General features: G+C 62.2%; 1 protein-coding gene across 2 annotated transcripts; it reads left to right on the top strand.

The window, feature by feature from the left end:
• The first annotated feature begins 1,502 nt into the window (after positions 1-1,502).
• Positions 1,503-16,834, top strand: Dpysl4 (dihydropyrimidinase like 4). Of its 2 annotated transcripts, none has more exons than XM_047552994.1 (14): positions 1,503-1,614; positions 4,507-4,595; positions 5,181-5,365; positions 6,974-7,138; positions 8,716-8,777; positions 8,882-8,962; positions 9,880-9,948; positions 10,290-10,410; positions 11,653-11,809; positions 12,132-12,273; positions 12,713-12,883; positions 13,356-13,535; positions 14,772-14,937; positions 15,895-16,834. In XM_047552994.1, the coding sequence occupies exons 1-14, from the start codon at positions 1,576-1,578 to the stop codon at positions 15,984-15,986; spliced, it is 1,719 nt and encodes a 572-aa protein (XP_047408950.1). In that variant the 5' UTR covers positions 1,503-1,575; the 3' UTR covers positions 15,987-16,834. The 2 variants fall into 2 exon arrangements, with proteins under 2 accessions (XP_047408950.1, XP_047408951.1); XM_047552995.1 differs by having other exon boundaries at positions 8,882-8,929.
• The last annotated feature ends 1,216 nt before the right edge of the window (positions 16,835-18,050 follow it).

Genomic DNA, 18,050 nt, shown 5'->3' on the forward strand with positions numbered 1-18,050 from the left:
GGCAGACCCCTCTGCCTTGTCTCAACCAAATCTCTACCTGGGTTAAGGGAGGTCTGGAGCTGCTACTGCGGCGCCTCCCCAGAGGGTCCACTTGCGGATGTGAGCTCTCATAAGGGGACTGGAGGGTGGCGGGTGTTGCCGTAGACAGCGGCTCTTAGGTGAGCTCCCCACAACCTCGCCTCCATTGTGTGGAGCGGAAGTTCGAGCCCACCTGTGCCCGGAGGGCAAGCCGCTTCCCTAAACCAGGAGCGACGTGCTCAGCACCCGCTGCTTGGACAGCGCCAGCTACTCGCCGGGGCTGGGTGGCTGGGGGTCGTGGGGGGCGGGGAGAAGAGGAGGCCGCCAGCCAACCCAGTCCGCATGCAGCGTCGATCTCCTGCAGGGGGCTGAGGTACCTAGCGGGCTGGCGCCAACTCCCGCCATGACCGCACTGCGTCCGCACCGGCCTGCTAAGCTTCCAGCCAGGCCCAAGCTCGGCGGTGTCTTCGGCTGCGTGGAGGATGCCTTTGAGAACAAGACGCTGCCCCTGGACGTGCGGCGGGGCGGTCACCAGAGCCCTCGGGCCAACGATCCTCTCCGCGAACCACACGGCCGCTCGGAGGGACCCGGCGAGCCAGAAGTAGATGATCCGGTAGTCGCGGTCAGTCACCGAGCGTGGCCCGGTGTGGTCCCGGCAGCCGGCGGCCCTCTGCAGGTAGAGGCTGCAGGATCCAGGACGCACGCTGAGGGGTCCGTGCGGGTGGGATGCGGGCCGAGACTCCCTGAGACGCCGCACAGTCACAGCGCGGGCTTGGAGCGCATCCTCCACCCTCTGCCCTGGGGACCTGGACTTCATCCTGCGACCCCAACCGGGCCTGGCCTCGCAGTCCTCATTCCATCTCTGTTTCTCTCTGCCGCACTCTTTATCTGTTCGTCTCTCCAACTTGTCTGTCCCCTTCTCTCTCGCCCCGCTTCGCGCGGCCGCTCATGGAACACCCACGAGGTCCTGAGGTCCAGGACACTACCTGGAGCTCACTCCCCAGCCCAGGCCCTACCCAGAGCAGGCCGGCCTTGGTCAGAGACATATTCCGGACGCACTCCGGGGTCCCACGGCGCCGGCTGGAAGCGGGATTTGGTTTAAACCCAGGCTGTGTCAAGTCACCAAGGGGAGGCCACGAGCGGGGTCTGGCAGGACTTTTCCCGACCTCCCCCACCCCTTTCCCGGGGTGCAAACTGTGCACGGAGTCAGGGCCAGGTCACAGTCCTCCTCCTACCGCCTCAGCACGCACGGGTTCCAGGTGCAGAGACGCTAGCGGGCAGCGACTGGGTGCGCTGGGCTGGGAGGTTGAGGGGAGCTGACACGGGGCGGGGCCTGAATACAAATGAGCTGCGTCGGGGCGGGGCCTAAATGCAAATAACACCGCTGCGAGGGCGGGGACAGGGGCGGAGACAGCAGCCGGGACCCGAGCCCTTCGCCCCGCGCGCTCGCACTCAGCGGCTCAGCGCCCCGCGCGCACGCCGTTCTCCGCGTGTCCCCGCTCACTCGCCCGCGCTCGCGCTGCCCGTGCCAGGGATCAGGCCAGCCTGCAGAACAGGATGTCTTTCCAGGGCAAGAAGAGCATCCCCCGGATCACGGTGAGCCCGGCTCAGGCCCGCGCCTTGCTAGGCGCCCCCTGCCCGCCGCCCAGAATGGGCCTGTATGCGGGGCGGGCCCTCTTGGTCTTGCCTGTGGTTCCGCCTCCGCGCGAGCTCAGTCCCGGCGCTGGCGCTATACCAGTCTCGCGACTAGAGTGACCGCGAGGCCGCGCGGGACCCCCGTGCGGAGCGGGCGCGCAGGCCCGGTCCGCCCGCTTTCCGGAGCCTCCAGTGCTCTTGGGAAGAGCCCAGGGCCTCGAGCGCCTGCCGCCGGAAGCTCAAGGTGGCTGTCTTCCCGCGGGGCCGGGCGGACGATGATGTGGGCTGACTGGGCAGAGAGATCTGCTCTCCGGAAGGCTGGCGTTGGAGGCCTTTGTTGACCGCTGGGCCTCCGGACGCGCAGGTGCTGTTCCTGGCCTAGCCCGGCGCCCGCTGGCCCCCTGGACGCGCCTCTGTGGCGTCGGGAGCTCTTTGTCAGAAACAAAGCGGTTTAGCCCTGGCCGCTTGGCCGAGAGCCCCTGGAGGCCCCTGGACCCCTCCGGGAAGTCCAGGTTTGGACATTCCAAGAGAGGCGAGCACTCACCACTGACCACAACCTACAACCCCAGCCTTTGGCGGGACAGATCCCCCTCCCAGACACCCACAGGCACCACGAGGAGGAGGTCCAGCTGTCCACCCCGCCTTCCCAGGAAACAAAGCCTCCCCACAGAGGCGGCTGGGAACCCGAGGAAGGGGAGCGGAGGGGAGTCTCCTAGGGTCCCAGACCCAACTCTGGGCGGTGGAATCTGTTTGACATGTAGGCCAGTAGCCTTCAGAGGTCTCATTCCTTCCTGAGAAACTCAAAGAGGAAAGAGTCTCTCCACTTGCCTCTGCCTGAACAGGAGGGCCTCCTGCCTCAAGACTGCCCACTGCCCTACAGGGTCAAGGCCTGAGGAGGAAGCCCCATCAGCCAGCTGGCACTCGGGTGGCAGGTGGTGTGTGGGGACAGCCAGAGAACCCTCCAAGGTGGTGAAGCAGCAGAGCCTAGGAGGAGGCTGGGCTGTTGACCAGCAGTTTCACCCATCCTGATGGGGTATCTTGAGTGTCCACTACAGCCCAGCTCATTCCTGTTGACTCCAAACCCAGGAGAGACCCCAGAATCCAAGTTCTGTTGCCTAAAAACTGAGGACATGAACAGAAACCCCAGATCATAAGTCTCCTCCGGCCCCAAGCCTTCCCTTTTCTGGCTGGATCTTCCAGTGTTTGCTGAGAATGAGCTGGTCCGTGGGGAGGTGGGTGGGTCCTGGCTGGGGCAGCAGCCTGGCCTGAACCTGGCTGCAGGGGCCCAGCAGCGGGTGGCTCTGATGGGTCCTGGCTGAGGCTAGTGCTCAGTGGCCATGGGCCCAATGGGCCGTAGAGCCTGCAGGGTGAGGTGGGGATGGGCTTGGCCAGCTGCTTCTGTACAGGCCAGGGAGCGTTTTCAGCTCTGTGGACCACATTGTTCCCATTACACCTGAGCAGTCCTGGAAAAGACAGTCACGGGCAGTTTCTAAAGAAACTCCATCTGTTGGCACTGAAATGTGAATTTTGTAAGATTTTACGAGTCAACAAAATATTCTTTTGATTTTGTTCAACCAATATGCAACCTAAAAACCACGGGTCAGATGTCTGAGGACAGTGGTGCCTTGCCCTCCGCCTCCCAGAGCTGTTCTTGCTGCTCTCAGGTGGCTCTCTTGGCCTCAGGCAGACGGTGGGCCGAGGCCAGCACCTCTGTAAGTGCAGGTGGTCTAGAAGGAAGTGCGCTCTCACCACTCCTGACCTCCTGTGCCTGGTCCTCTGTCCTCCTCTGTGAGTCTGTCCTCACCACCACAGAGGCGAGGCGGGCCCCTCTGATGGCCATGCAGAATCCCACGGATGACACCCGGCTTCTGCCCAGCTCCTCTTCCTGACCATTGGTAGCATTCTTAGAAGTGGTTCTGTGGCTGCCAAGCCTTGGACTCAATCCCTGTCTACTGCCACAGCAGTGAGGTTAGCCCACAGAACTGGCCTCACTCCCTGGCACCTGGTTCACCCACTTGGAGTGCCTCCAGGTAGCCAGAACCCGTGGTCACCGCTGGCTTCCTTTCCCTTCTCTCCGTGGCCTTTCCACCAGCAAGCGCTTCCCTGCAAATCCCAGGCCCCCTGGAATCCATTGCTCCTCCATAACCCTTATCTACCTGGACAACCTCAGACACCCAGGCAGAACCCGGTCTCCTTGTTCAACTCCACAGTCCACTCCCTACCCCGTAGCCAAGGCCGTCCCTTTACAGCATCCTCCAGTCGTGGTCAGAGCTGCTTATGTCCCCACTGCCAGCCCTTGGACTCTCCAGCCCTGCCCATCCACCCTGCCTGCACCGGTCCTGCCCCGGTCTCTTGCCCCTCCCCGCTCAAGGCTGCAGCCCTCCGGGGGTGTGACATCAATCATGCACTCTCCTGCTCAGGGTGCTTCCTGACCCGGAACCCCCGCACGGCACTGCCTCCAGTCCAGCCCCTCAGAGGCCTCTCTCCTTCCCGGCAGCCGCCTCCGCTCTCTCCCGTCATGTCACCTCTTTGTGCTCTTCGCATCCGTCACAGTCTGATGATCTCGCACACGTGCTCTCTTGCTTCATCTGTCTCCCCACTGGGTGCAGCATCCAGGGTGGGATCCTGCTTATTGTGCTGCCCCGCCCCACACCTCCTGGCACCACTCTGTGTGGCTTCTGCCTCTGAGCGCTCCGTTTTGGGGTACAAGGCGCGGGTGCAGGGGTGGAGCTTGTTTTTATGTCTCCAGGTCGTGCCCAGCTGTTTCCTTCATGATTCCAGGGGAAGCAGTCTCAGTAAAAGTGTTGAGTAACTCATTCTGGAGAAAAAGCATCCGTGTTTTCTCTCTACTAGAGTGACCGCCTTCTGATCAAAGGTGGGAAGATTGTGAATGATGACCAGTCCTTTCATGCGGATTTGTATGTGGAAGATGGTTTGATTAAGTAAGTTTCTACTCACAACCTCTTCACTGGTCACACGTGTGCGTTGCTGACCAGTTCCCCAGGCAGTTAACTTTGGATGAGGTCTGTGTAATCGCTTTGCTCTTTCCCCAAACCCCTTTCCCTGGAAACAGTGTCATGGGTGCCTGTGATTCAGTCTGGCTTTGGGGGTGACATTCTTGACAGTCCCTGGGTCTTGGGAGACAAGAACAGCTTCTTTGGGTTATCTCAGCACTTAGTAGGCTACTGGGCTCACAGTAGGTGCTTAGTACATATTTACGGAGCAGCCTGTCCACTCCGCTGCTGTAACTGTCAGGTGGCTCCAGCAGCTGGTCAGTAAGGCAGCCTGTGGGAAACCAGAGAACAGCATCTGTGCAGGCGGGCCTCAGCACGGCCCGTCTCCAGCCGCTGTGTGGGAGACTGCTCTCTCTGGCCTCTGAAGGAGCTGGGAGTGGGGGCTGGGGTCCTGCCCTCATCCTCAAGGACAGGAGCCCGAGCACTTCCCAGGGCCACTGCCCTTCCTCAGAGCCCCTTCAGATTCCATCCAGACGCTCTGTGAACAGCACGGCATCTCCTTGTTGCTCTCAGACAAATTGGAGAAAACCTCATTGTCCCTGGGGGCATCAAAACCATCGATGCCCATGGCCTGATGGTCCTTCCTGGTGGAGTGGATGTCCACACAAGACTGCACATGCCTGTCCTGGGCATGACCCCGGCTGATGACTTCTGTCAAGGCACCAAGGCGGCCCTGGCAGGAGGGACCACCATGATCCGTGAGTGTCTGGGCCTCCCTCACTGAGGGAGGCCAGCGAGCATCCGGCCGGGTGTGTTGGGGAGGGTGCTGCACACTGTGGTTTTCCCAGTCCCGTCTTCTCCCTCAGAGTGCAGGCTAGGAGACCCTGGGTGCTTCCTGTTGTTCCTGCTTCCCATTCTGGGCCATTTGGCCTTGGCCAGCTCAGGAAGGCGCCTGGCAGTCCTGGGGGGGGGGGGAAATGGATGTGTGTTCAGTCGCTGCTTCTGGAGAGCTGGTAGCAGACCAGTGACTGGGGCTAGGGAAACCTGCATGCCTTGGACCAGGGAGGAGTGTGCAGTGTGGCCCCGGTCCTCCTGCCTCTGTCAGAGATGTGAGGGGACAGTGACAGGTGGAGGCTGGGGCTTTAGGGAGCCAGCGGACAGCAGGGCTCATCATTCCTAACGGCAGCCAGAGCTCCTGTTTCCACAGAGCTGTGTGCTCCAGGATGCCTCTTCCTGAGCGGCTGTGGTCCGTGGGCTCCCACTGAGACCCCCAAGCTCAGCAGAGGAGCCCTGTTTAAAAACTTGTGTGATGAACCCACTGGGCCACCGTGAACTTGCCTATGGTGAGGTCAGGAGCCAGGACAAGCCCTCAGCCCAACCTGTTCTCACACTTGTGACCTGGAAAGCCGTGGGCCCCATGGTGCTGGGCTCGGCCGTCTGTTCTGTAGTCTGAGAAGCCTCCCGGAACCTGGCCCCATGTCCCTTCCTGAGCCGTGCAGCAGGGCAGGGGAGGAGCACTCTCCTGGGGAGTGAGGTCTGTGTGCACGACACAGTGAATGCTGCTGCTGCCTCTGCCAGGAGGGCACCCTGCAGACCCTGGCACTTCACGGTGACACACAACCATGGCTACCATTGCAGCTTGGTCTGGTTTGTTCAGTCCTCAAGGGAAGGAACAATAGCCGGTCAGCGATCTGACCAAGGCTGACAGAATGCAGGGGCATGTATGGGGCTGGAGGTGTGAGCAGCGAGGGTCGCAAGGCAGGCAGCCCCCTCCAGGGGGTCTGGCTGTGGTCTGAGTACTGGGATGTGTGCAGCCCCTTGTGAAAGGCATGCAGGATGGAGGCAGAGCTCTTGCTTGCCCCAGGGTGCGTCTTCTTGTCTGGTGGCCCCAGTCAGCTCTTCCCTGGCACGTCCCAAGGGAGGCCAGTGAGCAGGGGTGGGAGGCAGCACAGTAGCCATGTGCAGGGGCTGGGAGGGCACCATTGGTGTGTGTGGACTCGGTGAGGCCCGCTGGGCACCATGGGGCAGGCCTACAGCATGCGGGGCCAGCACCATGGACAGCGCTCCCTCTATGGGCCCCACTGGTGCTGGAGGCCAGGCAAAGCCCCTGGCTGCCGCTCGCACTTCCTGGGGTGCAACAGTTTCCTTCGGAGTGGGGTGATTTGAACTCACTGCCTTGCCCATAGAGAGGCTGGTGGATGTGGAACTGGGGATGCAGGTTGGGGGCAGAGGTGGCCTCTCCCTCTGTGGCACCTCCTCAAATCCGTTTTCTGGTCTCTTGGGAGCATGTAACCAAATCTCCCCTGGAGGCAGTAGTGGGACCAAGCAGCTGGTGGGCAGCCTGGCTGACTCTGCTGCCCCTGCAGTGGACCACGTGTTCCCGGACACGGGGGTGAGCCTGCTGGCGGCCTACGAGCAGTGGCGGGAGAGGGCGGATAGCGCAGCCTGCTGTGACTACTCCCTGCACATGGACGTGCCCCGCTGGCACGAGAGCACCAAGGAGGAGCTGGAGGCCCTGGTCAAGGACAAGGGTGAGCAGCACTCCCATGGCCCAGGACTAAGGGGTCGGGTTGGGGGAGCCTGGGCTTGCCTGTTGTGGGCCGGCTGCATGCTGGATGGGAGGAGGCCTCTCCTGAGGATCCGCTGACCTGACCCAAGACCAGGTGCCCAGGAATGGAGCAGAAGCTGGAGAAGTTACTCAAAGGCGATTCTGCTAAGGCTCTAGATCAGAAGCCCTCCCCTCCAAGGGACTCATCCTGTAGCCATGCTCCCTACGGAGGGTGCAGAAATCAGCCCAGGCTCGGATTCCCCTTCCCTAGAAGAGAAACCACCCAGCGTGAAGGAAAAGTGGTACATATTTTCCCAGGACCCTTAGTCCCTTTAGAAGGGGACTTTTAAAATCTGTATCTCTCCATTTTTCTCTGTGCTGAAACATACCCATCCATGAGCAAGGGTTGGTTTTATTCCATAGAAATCCTGAAGCTAAAAACCACCTCAGCGTTCCATCACGATTTGACAAAGATGAAATGTTGTAATGTATCTCTGTCATCAAGCTTTGAGCATGGCCCATGGCTCAGGGCCTGGAACGGGCCAGGACGTAGGATGTGCCAGCTACAGGCCTCTGGCCTGGCTCAGGAGGCCACAGGCTCTGACATTCCCAGGAGATACCGCTGCCCATCCACTGTGGCCCTGAAGGAGCAACGGGTAAAAGCCATCTCCTTTGGATGCCCAGTTCCCACAGATGGAGTATCCTCACACGGTACCCTTTGGAGCTCAGGATGCTTTTCCCTTGCCCAGGCTGGCCAGTTGTCCACTCTGGGTCTGGAGACCTTGCTGCAGGTAGCAGCTCTGCCTCCATGCTGGTCTTCAATTGGACTTGGGAGGCCTGCAGCCACATTTCTGAGCACAGGTGGAAACCAGGCACCTGCAGAGCCCCTTCACCCTGCCAGAGGGCCACCAGGTGTTGGTCTGGCAGTCCTGGGACAGTGTTCTAGGGATGGACTGACCCTGACCCACAGCCGATATCAGATACTCCAGGACAGACCCCAAACCCCAGGTCACATGCTGTGGTCATGGGGAGGATAACCCAGATGGCACAGGATGACTCAGTTACCGGCAGTGCGCGGTGACCATCAGCACTGCAGCCCATGGTGGAGGAGGCTGTGTGTATTTGGATGGTGGACAGGTCAGGGCTGCCTCTTGCCTCAGAGGGACCATGCAGGTCCTGGTCCTGGAAGAGGGGTGGGCTCTTGCTGCCCAGGAACCGAGAGCTCAGCCCTCCCGACTGGGCCCTGACATTTCCCGTAGAGCAGGTGGAGCTCAGGCTGCAAGCCCCTCACAGAGCTCTGGTCTTGTGGTGATGAGGTCTGCCAGACAGGTGTGGGTTCTCACCTGCCTGTGCCCCTGGGTGAGCAATGGCTCCTGAACCTCAGGAGAGGAAGCTGGAGCGTGCCCGACTCCATCCGCATGCCCCAGCTTACTGGTGTGGGGGACAGGCCCTCGGAGTGGCTGCGCCAGCCCCAGCTCTCATGTGAGAGGCCCAGCCCCAGTCCCCTCTGGAGAGCAGAGGTCTCCTAGGCCGTCTGACCCCCTGCTGCCTCTTCTCCAGGTGTGAACTCCTTCCTGGTCTTCATGACATACAAGGACAGGTGCCAGTGTACTGACGGCCAGGTAAGGGCAGGAGTGGAGAGGAGGGAACAGGCCAGGTGTCTTCGGCCACTGCTGGAGCAGACATAGCCTTGCAGACACTGGACCCCGTCCACTTCTCTTCCCAGATGTATGAGATCTTCAGCATCATCCGGGACCTGGGAGCCGTGGCCCAGGTGCACGCGGAGAACGGGGACATCGTGGAGGAGGTGCTGCAGGGCTGGGGGATGGAGGGTGTGACCCACTGCCTGCAGGCGGGAGCACTTGGTCCCTGTAGGGGTGGCAGCCCTGCCCCTCACACACATCCCAGCCTGCCTGAGGCCGTGGGGCGGGACACCCATCTGGTGGGTGCACTGATTCTGGCTGAGGCACCAGATGTGCCAGTGCAGCAGGGGCCTGGGCAGTTCAGAGGACTCAGGCCAGTCGTCCTCTGGGCCTCTGTGGGGTCACTGCACACGACACGCTCACTGATATTCTGAACCCATAAACACTTTCCGGGAGGGCTCAGCCCTGCCTGCTCCCCAGTTGGACAGGACAGTGGTGACTCCCAGGGAGAGCAGGTAGGGTCCCTGCCCTGTCCACTGCCCAGCCTTGAGTCCATCAGGGGCCTGTGTACACCTCCATGGTCAGCCCAGCCCATACCGTCAGGAGGATGTCATGGGTCAGGAGTTTGCCCAGCACCCTGGGGGCAGGCGGAGGATGCTGGGGACGCACACCGTGTCGAGAGGCTCATTTTGGGGTCTGCTTCTCCTGTGTTCCTGCCACTGTCGGCGTCCATGTCCTCAGCACAGGAGGGATCTGCACAGTCCCTCTAGGACCACAGTGCTGGCCGAAGAGTGATCGTCCACCCCGACTTTGCAGGGCCCCTGCCCCATGCTCATGCCACAGGTGCTCCATGGGGACAAGGTGCTGGGCAAGGCCAGGGCGTCTCAGTCCTGCCAGTCAGGAGCCAGCAGTTTGGGCCAGCACCCCAAGCCCACCCTCCTCTGAGTTCTTCATGGTCGGGGCATTCGGGAGGCCCTGGGGCCCAGGACTCCACTTGGAGAGCAGGGCCTGTGGCCAAGGACTTCAGGACCAGGGCTCAGGCTCCGCTGGGGCTGGAGCGAGGCACCTGTTGGTTTTTCAGGAGCAGAAGCGGCTGCTGGAGCGAGGTATCACTGGCCCTGAGGGCCACGTGCTCAGCCACCCCGAGGAGGTGAGTCTGTGCCTGCCGAGAGTGCCCAGCATCTGCGCCCCCAGAGTGCACTTCACCCCGACTGCCTGCACCACTTGGGTGGAGATCAGCTCAGCCCTAGCCCCCTGCCAGCACATGCCACTGCCTCCCGTGACCACTGGTCACTCTGTGGCCTTCACCTCAGCAGTGTGGTCAGACCCTGAGGATTGCACAGGGCAGCCCAGAGACCAGGCACTGAGCCTCAGGCTGGGGCCTCACCCCAAGGGTGGCCCTTGGGGCCCAAAATCTTACGGGCCATCAGCAGGCCAGGAGGGCCCAGGGACCTCTCGTGACCTGAGTGCCCACTCCCTCACCCACCCCAGGTGGAGGCCGAGGCTGTGTACCGAGCTGTCACCATCGCCAAGCAGGCCAACTGCCCACTGTATGTCACCAAGGTGATGAGCAGGGGTGCAGCCGATGTGGTTGCCCAAGCCAAGCGCAGGGGTGAGTGTGGCCTGCCTTCCTGCATGCCTGTCTGGCTAACTCCAGGGCCCTCAGTGGTGAGGAGGGCAGGCCTGACAGAAGGAAGCCTGGCCTGACCTGTCCTCTTGATGGGACACCTCCTGCCTGCTGACACCCAGTGGTACCGTCCAAGGGAGATGCAGACACCCTGGTGCCCACAAGGGGTGGGGGCTGGACCAGAGTCCCTGGCCTGTTGGAGCAGCAGCTGCCCATCGCAAGGGGCAGAACCAGCTGAGCACGTGTGTCTGAGAGAGAGGCTCCTAGCTCCCCAGAAAAGCCCCACGTTGACATCTGCTGTGCATCCAGGATGCCCCCTGCCCACAGCATGGCCAGCCAGCCGGGGTGGGCACACATGCTGTGGCAGGTGGGATCCTGTAGCTGTCTTCAGCAGGGGCTGCACTCAGTGGTCCCCACCCAAGGCTGCTGAGCTCAGAGGGTCTGGGGAGCCCCAGCAATCACCCAGGGCTCTGGAGAGGGCCCAGGTAGGGCACAGGACTGAGGTGGTGGGAGAAGAGGAAGGCCTTCAGGAAGGACCGGGGACCTGACATTTCACGTCCCCACCTCCTGCTGACCCCACAAGTCTCATGGAGAACTCATTTCTGGGACCGGTTCTGAGAAGGCGGTGTGTTCTTGGACCTGTTTTCTGCATCATGGGCTGAAAGAGAAACCCACCCTGTTAACAAGGCAGAGGGCCCATGAGGCTGTCCCGGCACAGAGAGAGGGGGTCTGGGGGCTAGCCTGGGACTCACTCCTGCCCCCAAGAAGCCCCTGCTGCAGGGCTGGCTTTCCTCTGAGGCACCCCACCCTACTTCAGGCCTGGTTCTCCCCTGATCACTGGTGGGGCCCCCTCCGTCAGGGGGCCAAGACTGGTCAGCTGCTGTACCAATAGGCCAAGCTAGACAGGCAGTGAGCTGGCCACAGAGCATGAGGCTCCTTTGGCTCCGTGGCCAGCTGGAGTGCCTGGCAGCCTGACCCTGGGCAGAGACCTTGGGTATGGAGAGTGGCCTATCAGTAGCTGCAGCCTGCTGTTCTGAGGGCCCCCTGGGGCTACTGTCTGGCCTGTCCAGGGCTGGAGGCCACAGAAGGGAAGACAAGCCGTCTCTGGCCAGGAGAGCTAGCAGAGGCAGAGGTGTTGGCAGCGGCAGTGCGAGGCCCGTGCTGGGCTCTGGCCTCTAGGGTCCGGGCTGGCAGGCCGGCTCCTCTCACAGGCCTGGCTTGCTGCAGGCTTGGTTGTTTTTGGGGAGCCCATCACTGCCAGCCTGGGTGCTGATGGTTCACACTACTGGAGCAAGAACTGGGCGAAGGCTGCGGCCTTTGTCACCTCGCCCCCCATCAACCCGGACCCCACCACTGCAGACCACCTCACCTCCCTGCTGTCCAGGTGAGCAGCCCCCCACAGAAGTCCAGGGCCGCCCGCAAGCTCTGCCCCTGCCCATGCACCTCTCCTCGCCTGCGTGAGCCCTGGGCTCTGCAGGGCAGCCAGGCAGTGGGGAGGTGGAGTCCCAGGTCCCAGCAGGGGCTTCCTACCTAGGACCTGCCGACTTTGGCCCCTTGCGGCTCTGTCCATGCCCTCCCCTGACCAAGACACCAGCTCGAACCCTCAGCCCCCACGGCTCCCCTGCCCTGTGGGGCTGGGGCCAACCCAGTCTTGCCAGCTCAGGAAGGCTGGACCCCTGGCTCCTCTGACCCTGACTTGCTCCCAGTGGGGACCTCCAGGTGACAGGCAGTGCCCACTGCACCTTCACCACTGCCCAGAAGGCCGTTGGCAAAGACAACTTCACCCTGATCCCCGAGGGCACCAACGGTGTGGAGGAGCGCATGTCCGTGGTCTGGGAGAAATGCGTGGTGAGCCAGGCCTGGGCCTGTGGACCCAGGGAGGGGCTGTCAGCAGAACCGGGGCCACAGCCAGGAGTGTCATGAGGCAGAGGTTGGACTGCCCAAGTCCCAGTCCTGTGTCCAGGGCCCCCAACCTGCTGTTCCACCCCTGGGATACATGCCCAGAGCTGCGGGCAGCACTACCCTCCCTGCAGATTCAGACGACCTGTTTACATGGAGTTTTAATTGAAATTTCAAGCATTCTTAAAGAGTTCAAGAGTTCATTGTTTAGACAGGGTGGTGAGGGCGGGTCGCGTCCAGTTGCCCTGCCGTGTCCTGCCCCACCAGCTCAGTCCTGAGCGCTTCCCTAGGTCCGAGTGCCCTCCTGGTCCTGCCTGATGGGGGGCCTCATGGCATTCTGGAGACCGGGCCCCACCCCTGCCCCTCAGCTGGCCGTCTTGCTTCTCAGGCCTCCGGGAAGATGGATGAGAATGAATTTGTTGCAGTGACCAGTACAAATGCTGCCAAAATCTTCAATTTTTACCCCAGGAAGGGGCGAGTGGCTGTAGGCTCTGATGCTGACTTGGTTATCTGGAACCCCAGGGCCACGAAGATCATCTCTGCCAAGAACCACAGCTCGGTAAGGAAGGCTGCTCCCTCAGCAGGCCCACGGGGGTGGAGACCATGGTCCCCGCCTGCAGCAGGGCTCTCAGCAGCCCTGGCTAGCCCCCAGCCCCGCCCAGCCGCTCCTCCTGCTTCTGCCCACGGTGTGTGGCTGGCCCGGCCGTCCTGTGGTGCAGACAAGGAGGCTGAGCAGAGGGTTCTGCACCTGCCCGCGAGGCCCGCGTCCTGCTGCACCTGCTCCCGTTGTCCTTCAAGACCATGTGACTTGGGCCACTCTGGAGGTTGAGGGGCATTCCTGCAGATGCCAGCAGCCGGCAGCCTCAGCTGCACCTCATTGGGGTCTTAGCCCCAGCACAGGCAGCCTCCCATGACCCTGGTGGACCCGGGCATGCTCCTGGAGCTCCTGGACCAGGGTCCACCATGACCCTGGTGGACCTGGGCATGCTCCTGGAGCTGAAGGGCACTAGCCCTGGCGCCTCTCTCCCCAGAACGTGGAGTACAACGTTTTTGAAGGATTTGAGTGCCGAGGAGCCCCCTCAGTGGTCATTAGTCAGGGCAGGGTCGTGCTGGAAGACGGGAACCTCTTTGTCACCCCGGGGGCTGGCCGCTTCATTCCTCGGAAAACATTTCCAGACTTTGTGTACAAGAGAATAAAGGCTCGCAACAGGGTAAGGCCTGACCCCTGGGGTCCTCCGTCCAGGGTGTGGGGAGCCTCCCGGTCGGCCTGACCCTGGTCCCCAAGGGTCAGGAAAGCAGGGGGCCCCATCGCGTGCCCAGGGCTTGTTGGCTGCAAGTGGGCCAACCAGTGTGTGGTGTGGGGAGCAGGGAGATCCTCCGTGGCCCTGGACCCCTGCTCCCAGCCAGCTGCATCTGCTGCTTGAGGGCAGGTGGGTACTTTGTTACCCAGGTGATCCACTGTTGCTGCAGAGACGTGAATACAAACTTGTAACCACTTCGCCAAGAGTGAACATCACTTGGCTGCCGCGCAGACCCTGGGGGTTTCTCGGAGTAGACAGCGGGATACGAGCGTAGAATTCTCACAGCAGTCTGTACGAGCCTGTCACAGGCCTCTCCTCTGCCCACGGTCATTCCCGTGTTTGTCCAGAGCATCTGTGTCCGAGGCGTGCGTCTGCCACGTGCATACACCCACACGCCACCCACAGGCACCCGCCGCACAGGGCGCCGTGCACAGAGCGCTGGTCCACGTGTACAGGCAGCTGCCGCGCGCACTGGCTGACCCTACCCAGCCCTGCTCAGGTTCTCCAGGAGGAGGCGCTGAACTCAGAGTGGGGAGGGCTGGGGCTGGACATGCGAGCTGGTCTCCCGGGCCAGGCTCAGCACTGGTCCCTGGTGTCAGGGGAGGGGAGCGGCTCCAACCTGCAGAACCACTGCCCCCAGGACTGTCTGGCCCCAGCAGCTGCTGCTTAGCTAACCTGGAACACCGTCTCACCATCAGTCTGAGTTGGCAAGGGTTCCAGGCCCAGAGCACTCACAACGGAAGGGCAGGGGTGGCCAGCACGGAGCTGGTAGGAGCTGCACAGGGCAGTTCTGAGATGGATAGTCCATTTAGAGAGAGGGGAGCCACATTTAGTCCTCTGTCCTCTGGACCCGCAGCCTCTGTCTCAGGGCCTCCTTGGGGATGGGGGGCTCCTGGGCCACAGTGAGCCTGGTGCCAGCTCTGCAGTGACCCTCGGCCGCTGCATGTGTGGGAGCTGTGGGGGCGGGGGCGTGAGGACGCGTGTGGACATGAAGGCGAGTGTGTGCTCGCAGACAAGTGTCGGCCACTGAGGAGGTGTGTGCTGGTGTGCACCCCCCCACTGGAGGGCCCTGGGTTCCTGAGCTGGTGGAGTCGGGTGCAGACCCCTCAGCAGCTTGGCTCACGCCCCGCCCCCGTGATCCTGCAGCTGGCAGAGATCCACGGTGTGCCCCGAGGCCTCTACGATGGGCCGGTCCACGAGGTGATGGTGCCCGCTAAGCCAGGAGGCGGCACCCAGGCCCGCGCATCCTGCCCAGGCAAGATCTCCGTGCCTCCCGTGCGCAACCTGCACCAGTCAGGATTCAGCCTGTCTGGTGAGTGGCACCTGGGCGAGGGGCAGTCCTGAGGGGCAGCAAGTCCTCTGGAGTACCGGGCCTCAGGTGCAGGTGCCCATAGACGCTGCAGGCCCACCCTGCCTGTCACACGGCAGTGACTGCTAGGGCCTCTTCGTGTGGGGATGTGGGGCCTGGAGACCCTTGCCCTGGTGAGGGGCCTTGTGAGAGGGAGGGCTGTGCACGCCAGCGGGGGAGGCCCCTTCCTGCCCAGCCTCTGCCCCAGGGCTGCTGTGATGAAGCAGAATGGAGCACGGCGGGTGGGGTGCTCGTGAGTGGAGGGGCCCCCTCTGGGGACTCAAGTATCCTGTGTCCCATCTCCCCCAGCCCAGCCGGCCCCAGACTCACTGATGGAGTGTGAGGAGTGGGTCTGTGTCCACGGCACTCGCGTGCACACTGGAATCCCTGGGAGGGCTCACGCAGGGCTCTGGACAGTGTTGACTGGGCTTCTAGCGTGCTGGGAGCTGAGCTGCTTCTGGAAGCCTGGAGCCCCTGGCTGTCCTTGCAAACCAAAGCCAGACCCTCTCCTCTTTCCCCACCCTTGGGCGGGGACCAAACTGCCCTGATGTCCTGTCTCGTTCTCCTGCTCGGGGAGCCGACAGTAGTCTCTGGTCACTTCCTGGGTATGTAAGACCAGGGGCAAGTCCCTCAGAATCCAACTCTGCCTTGAAGCTGAGGGCAGCGTCTCCCATCACCAGGGCCCTCAGGAGGGCCAAGGCAGGATGGGCTTCTCGAGAGTCAGCCTTGGACTCCCACTGATCTCAGGAATCTCTTGGCACTTGACCGTGGCCCCAAAGCCTCAGGAGGGGGCACCTGCCTGGCCACATGGGCTTGGGGAGCAAAGCTAACCTTGAGTGTGTGCGGGTGGGGCCCTGTGCCCCCGCTTGGACGAAGCACACTCCTGCTCTCTCTCACACGCCCACCCTGCCCTGTCCTCAGGGTCTCAAGCTGACGATCACATCGCCAGACGCACAGCCCAGAAGATCATGGCGCCCCCCGGCGGACGTTCCAACATCACCTCTCTTTCCTAGGCCTCCAGGACACGGGTCCGAGCCAGTGGGTGGGAGACCGTTGACCTCAGTTAGCTCTTTCCTTTGTAGAAGTTACTTTGAAAGGTGCTCAGTCTTGCCTTCCCCTCCCCTGTAAATAAGCGGTCCTCTGGGGTCCTGGGTCCCGCTACGAGGAGCCCCTTCAAGAGGGCTGAATTTGGGGAGATTTCACTGCCAGGATGAGGAGCTAGATGAGGCAGTGACAGCTCAGGTGGCCTCCAGCCCAGGGCCTGCCTGGCCTCGGCGTGAAGGCAGGGCCCCCACTAGGGTGCTGAAATCCCCGGTGCTGCGTTGTGGAGTCGTGGCTGAGGCCAAGGAGCCCAGGCTCCGAGCTCGTGAGCCTGCAAGCGTCTGGCCAGGCTGACCGGCATCCGCCGCTTCCTCCACGAAGGAGTCACTGCCCTGCGAAGCCGCCCGGCACTCCCACCTGCCCACGGCACTCAGGTGCAGCTGTCCTTCCAGGGGGCTGTGGCGCTGTCTGCCCAGCACAGGTGGGAGGGCGCGAGGGGAGCCGCCGGCCTCTGGGGGCTGCTGAGACTTCAGGGATCCACCAGGAATTTACGTGGCAGCTCCCTCCCCAGCAGGGACTCGCTGGCACACACCTCGAGGACCAAGCCTGAGCTTCCCCGAGGCCCGTCTCCAGGGAAGTTTTCACCCTTTAGCTAAGATGCCCTCCTTTCTACAAGATGTGTATTTCCATAGGGTCATTAGAGTAGCCGTTTTGTACAGTGAGGAAACCGTAGCCAGGAACCTGCATGCCACCACACTGGACGGCACGTGGCCGTCTGAGCGATTCCTCAGGTGGATTAAAGATGTCTGGGTTGGAAGCTCCTGTGTGTGGACAGCCTCCACTTCCCTCCCTGCACACCAACCCCACGGGTGGTTGCCTGGGGACCTGAGTCTTCTGCCGCCCCACCTGGGCTTTCCACTGGCCGAGTGGCTGCACCCCACACAGCCTCTGCCCACTCCAAGCAGGGGCAGGACAGGCCTGCATGGTGGGAGGGGACTCTTCCTCACTGGCTGCGGGATGTTTGCTGGGACACATGGCCAGATGGTCGCAGGACGACTCCCACACCCACTCTGGCCTGGTCCAAGCTGCTCCAGAAGGCTGGGGCACACAGAGCCGAGACAAAGCAGCCATGAGGCTCTGACCCAGAACCTTCTGGAAGTCAGCACTGCTGTGTTACCCCCCACCCCCTGCACATGCCTCGACCTCTTTCTCATTACCATGGTGCCACTCCTGTCCAGGTGGGAAATTCCCACCCCCGGAGCAGGGAGCGCCCCTCACTGCCCATTCTCTGCCCCGCCAGGATCAGTTCTCAGTGGTGACCAAGGGCATGTCCCTGGGGTCCAGCAGCACACGTCTGAGTTAGGGCTCCACACGAAGCAGCAGCTCCCTGGAGAGGGCCCGTCCTGTGCTTGGCCATCTGTCCTGGGCTTTCTATGGCCCAGTCACATTGGATTGGTGAGGCCTCAGAGCTGGAGTCCTACAGCTCCGCCCAGGTTGGTGTCCACTGTGCCAGTGTGCCCACGGTCCCCAGCAACAGTGGGGAATTGGGACAACATGCCTGCCAGCATCACAGGGAGGACAGGTATACCCGTGACCCCCCAGATGCAGGCTTGGGGCCACACATGGTATAAAACCTCAAAATCTTCCCTTGTCTGCACTTCTGACAGCCTGGTTTCCACCCAGCGCACAGCCTCTGGGCCCTTACTGGGGCCTGGCCCCTGGCTGGCCGCATTCCCTTTCTGGTGGTGACTCCACACTGCCCCTCCTTGTGTGCACACCATGTTGTGCCTGAGGTCTGGGCCTTGCTGAGAGCCCCACAGTCAATTCCCACTGTGCCTCAGGCCAGGAGTGTGCAGGGCACAGGGCACTGCCTGTTCTGCCCCAGGGCTTCTGACCCTGGCCCTGGCACAGCCAGTTGTCCTGCAATAGTTCATGGTCATTTTGGCCACTCGGTCATTTCACAGCCCCAGGCAAGCAGGAGGACAGTGGTGGGCAGAGGTGACTCTGCAGGCACAGACTGGGCCCCTTGCCAGAGC

Source organism: Sciurus carolinensis, chromosome 5 (genome assembly GCF_902686445.1).
Source record: "Sciurus carolinensis chromosome 5, mSciCar1.2, whole genome shotgun sequence".
Lineage (NCBI taxonomy): Eukaryota > Metazoa > Chordata > Mammalia > Rodentia > Sciuridae > Sciurus > Sciurus carolinensis.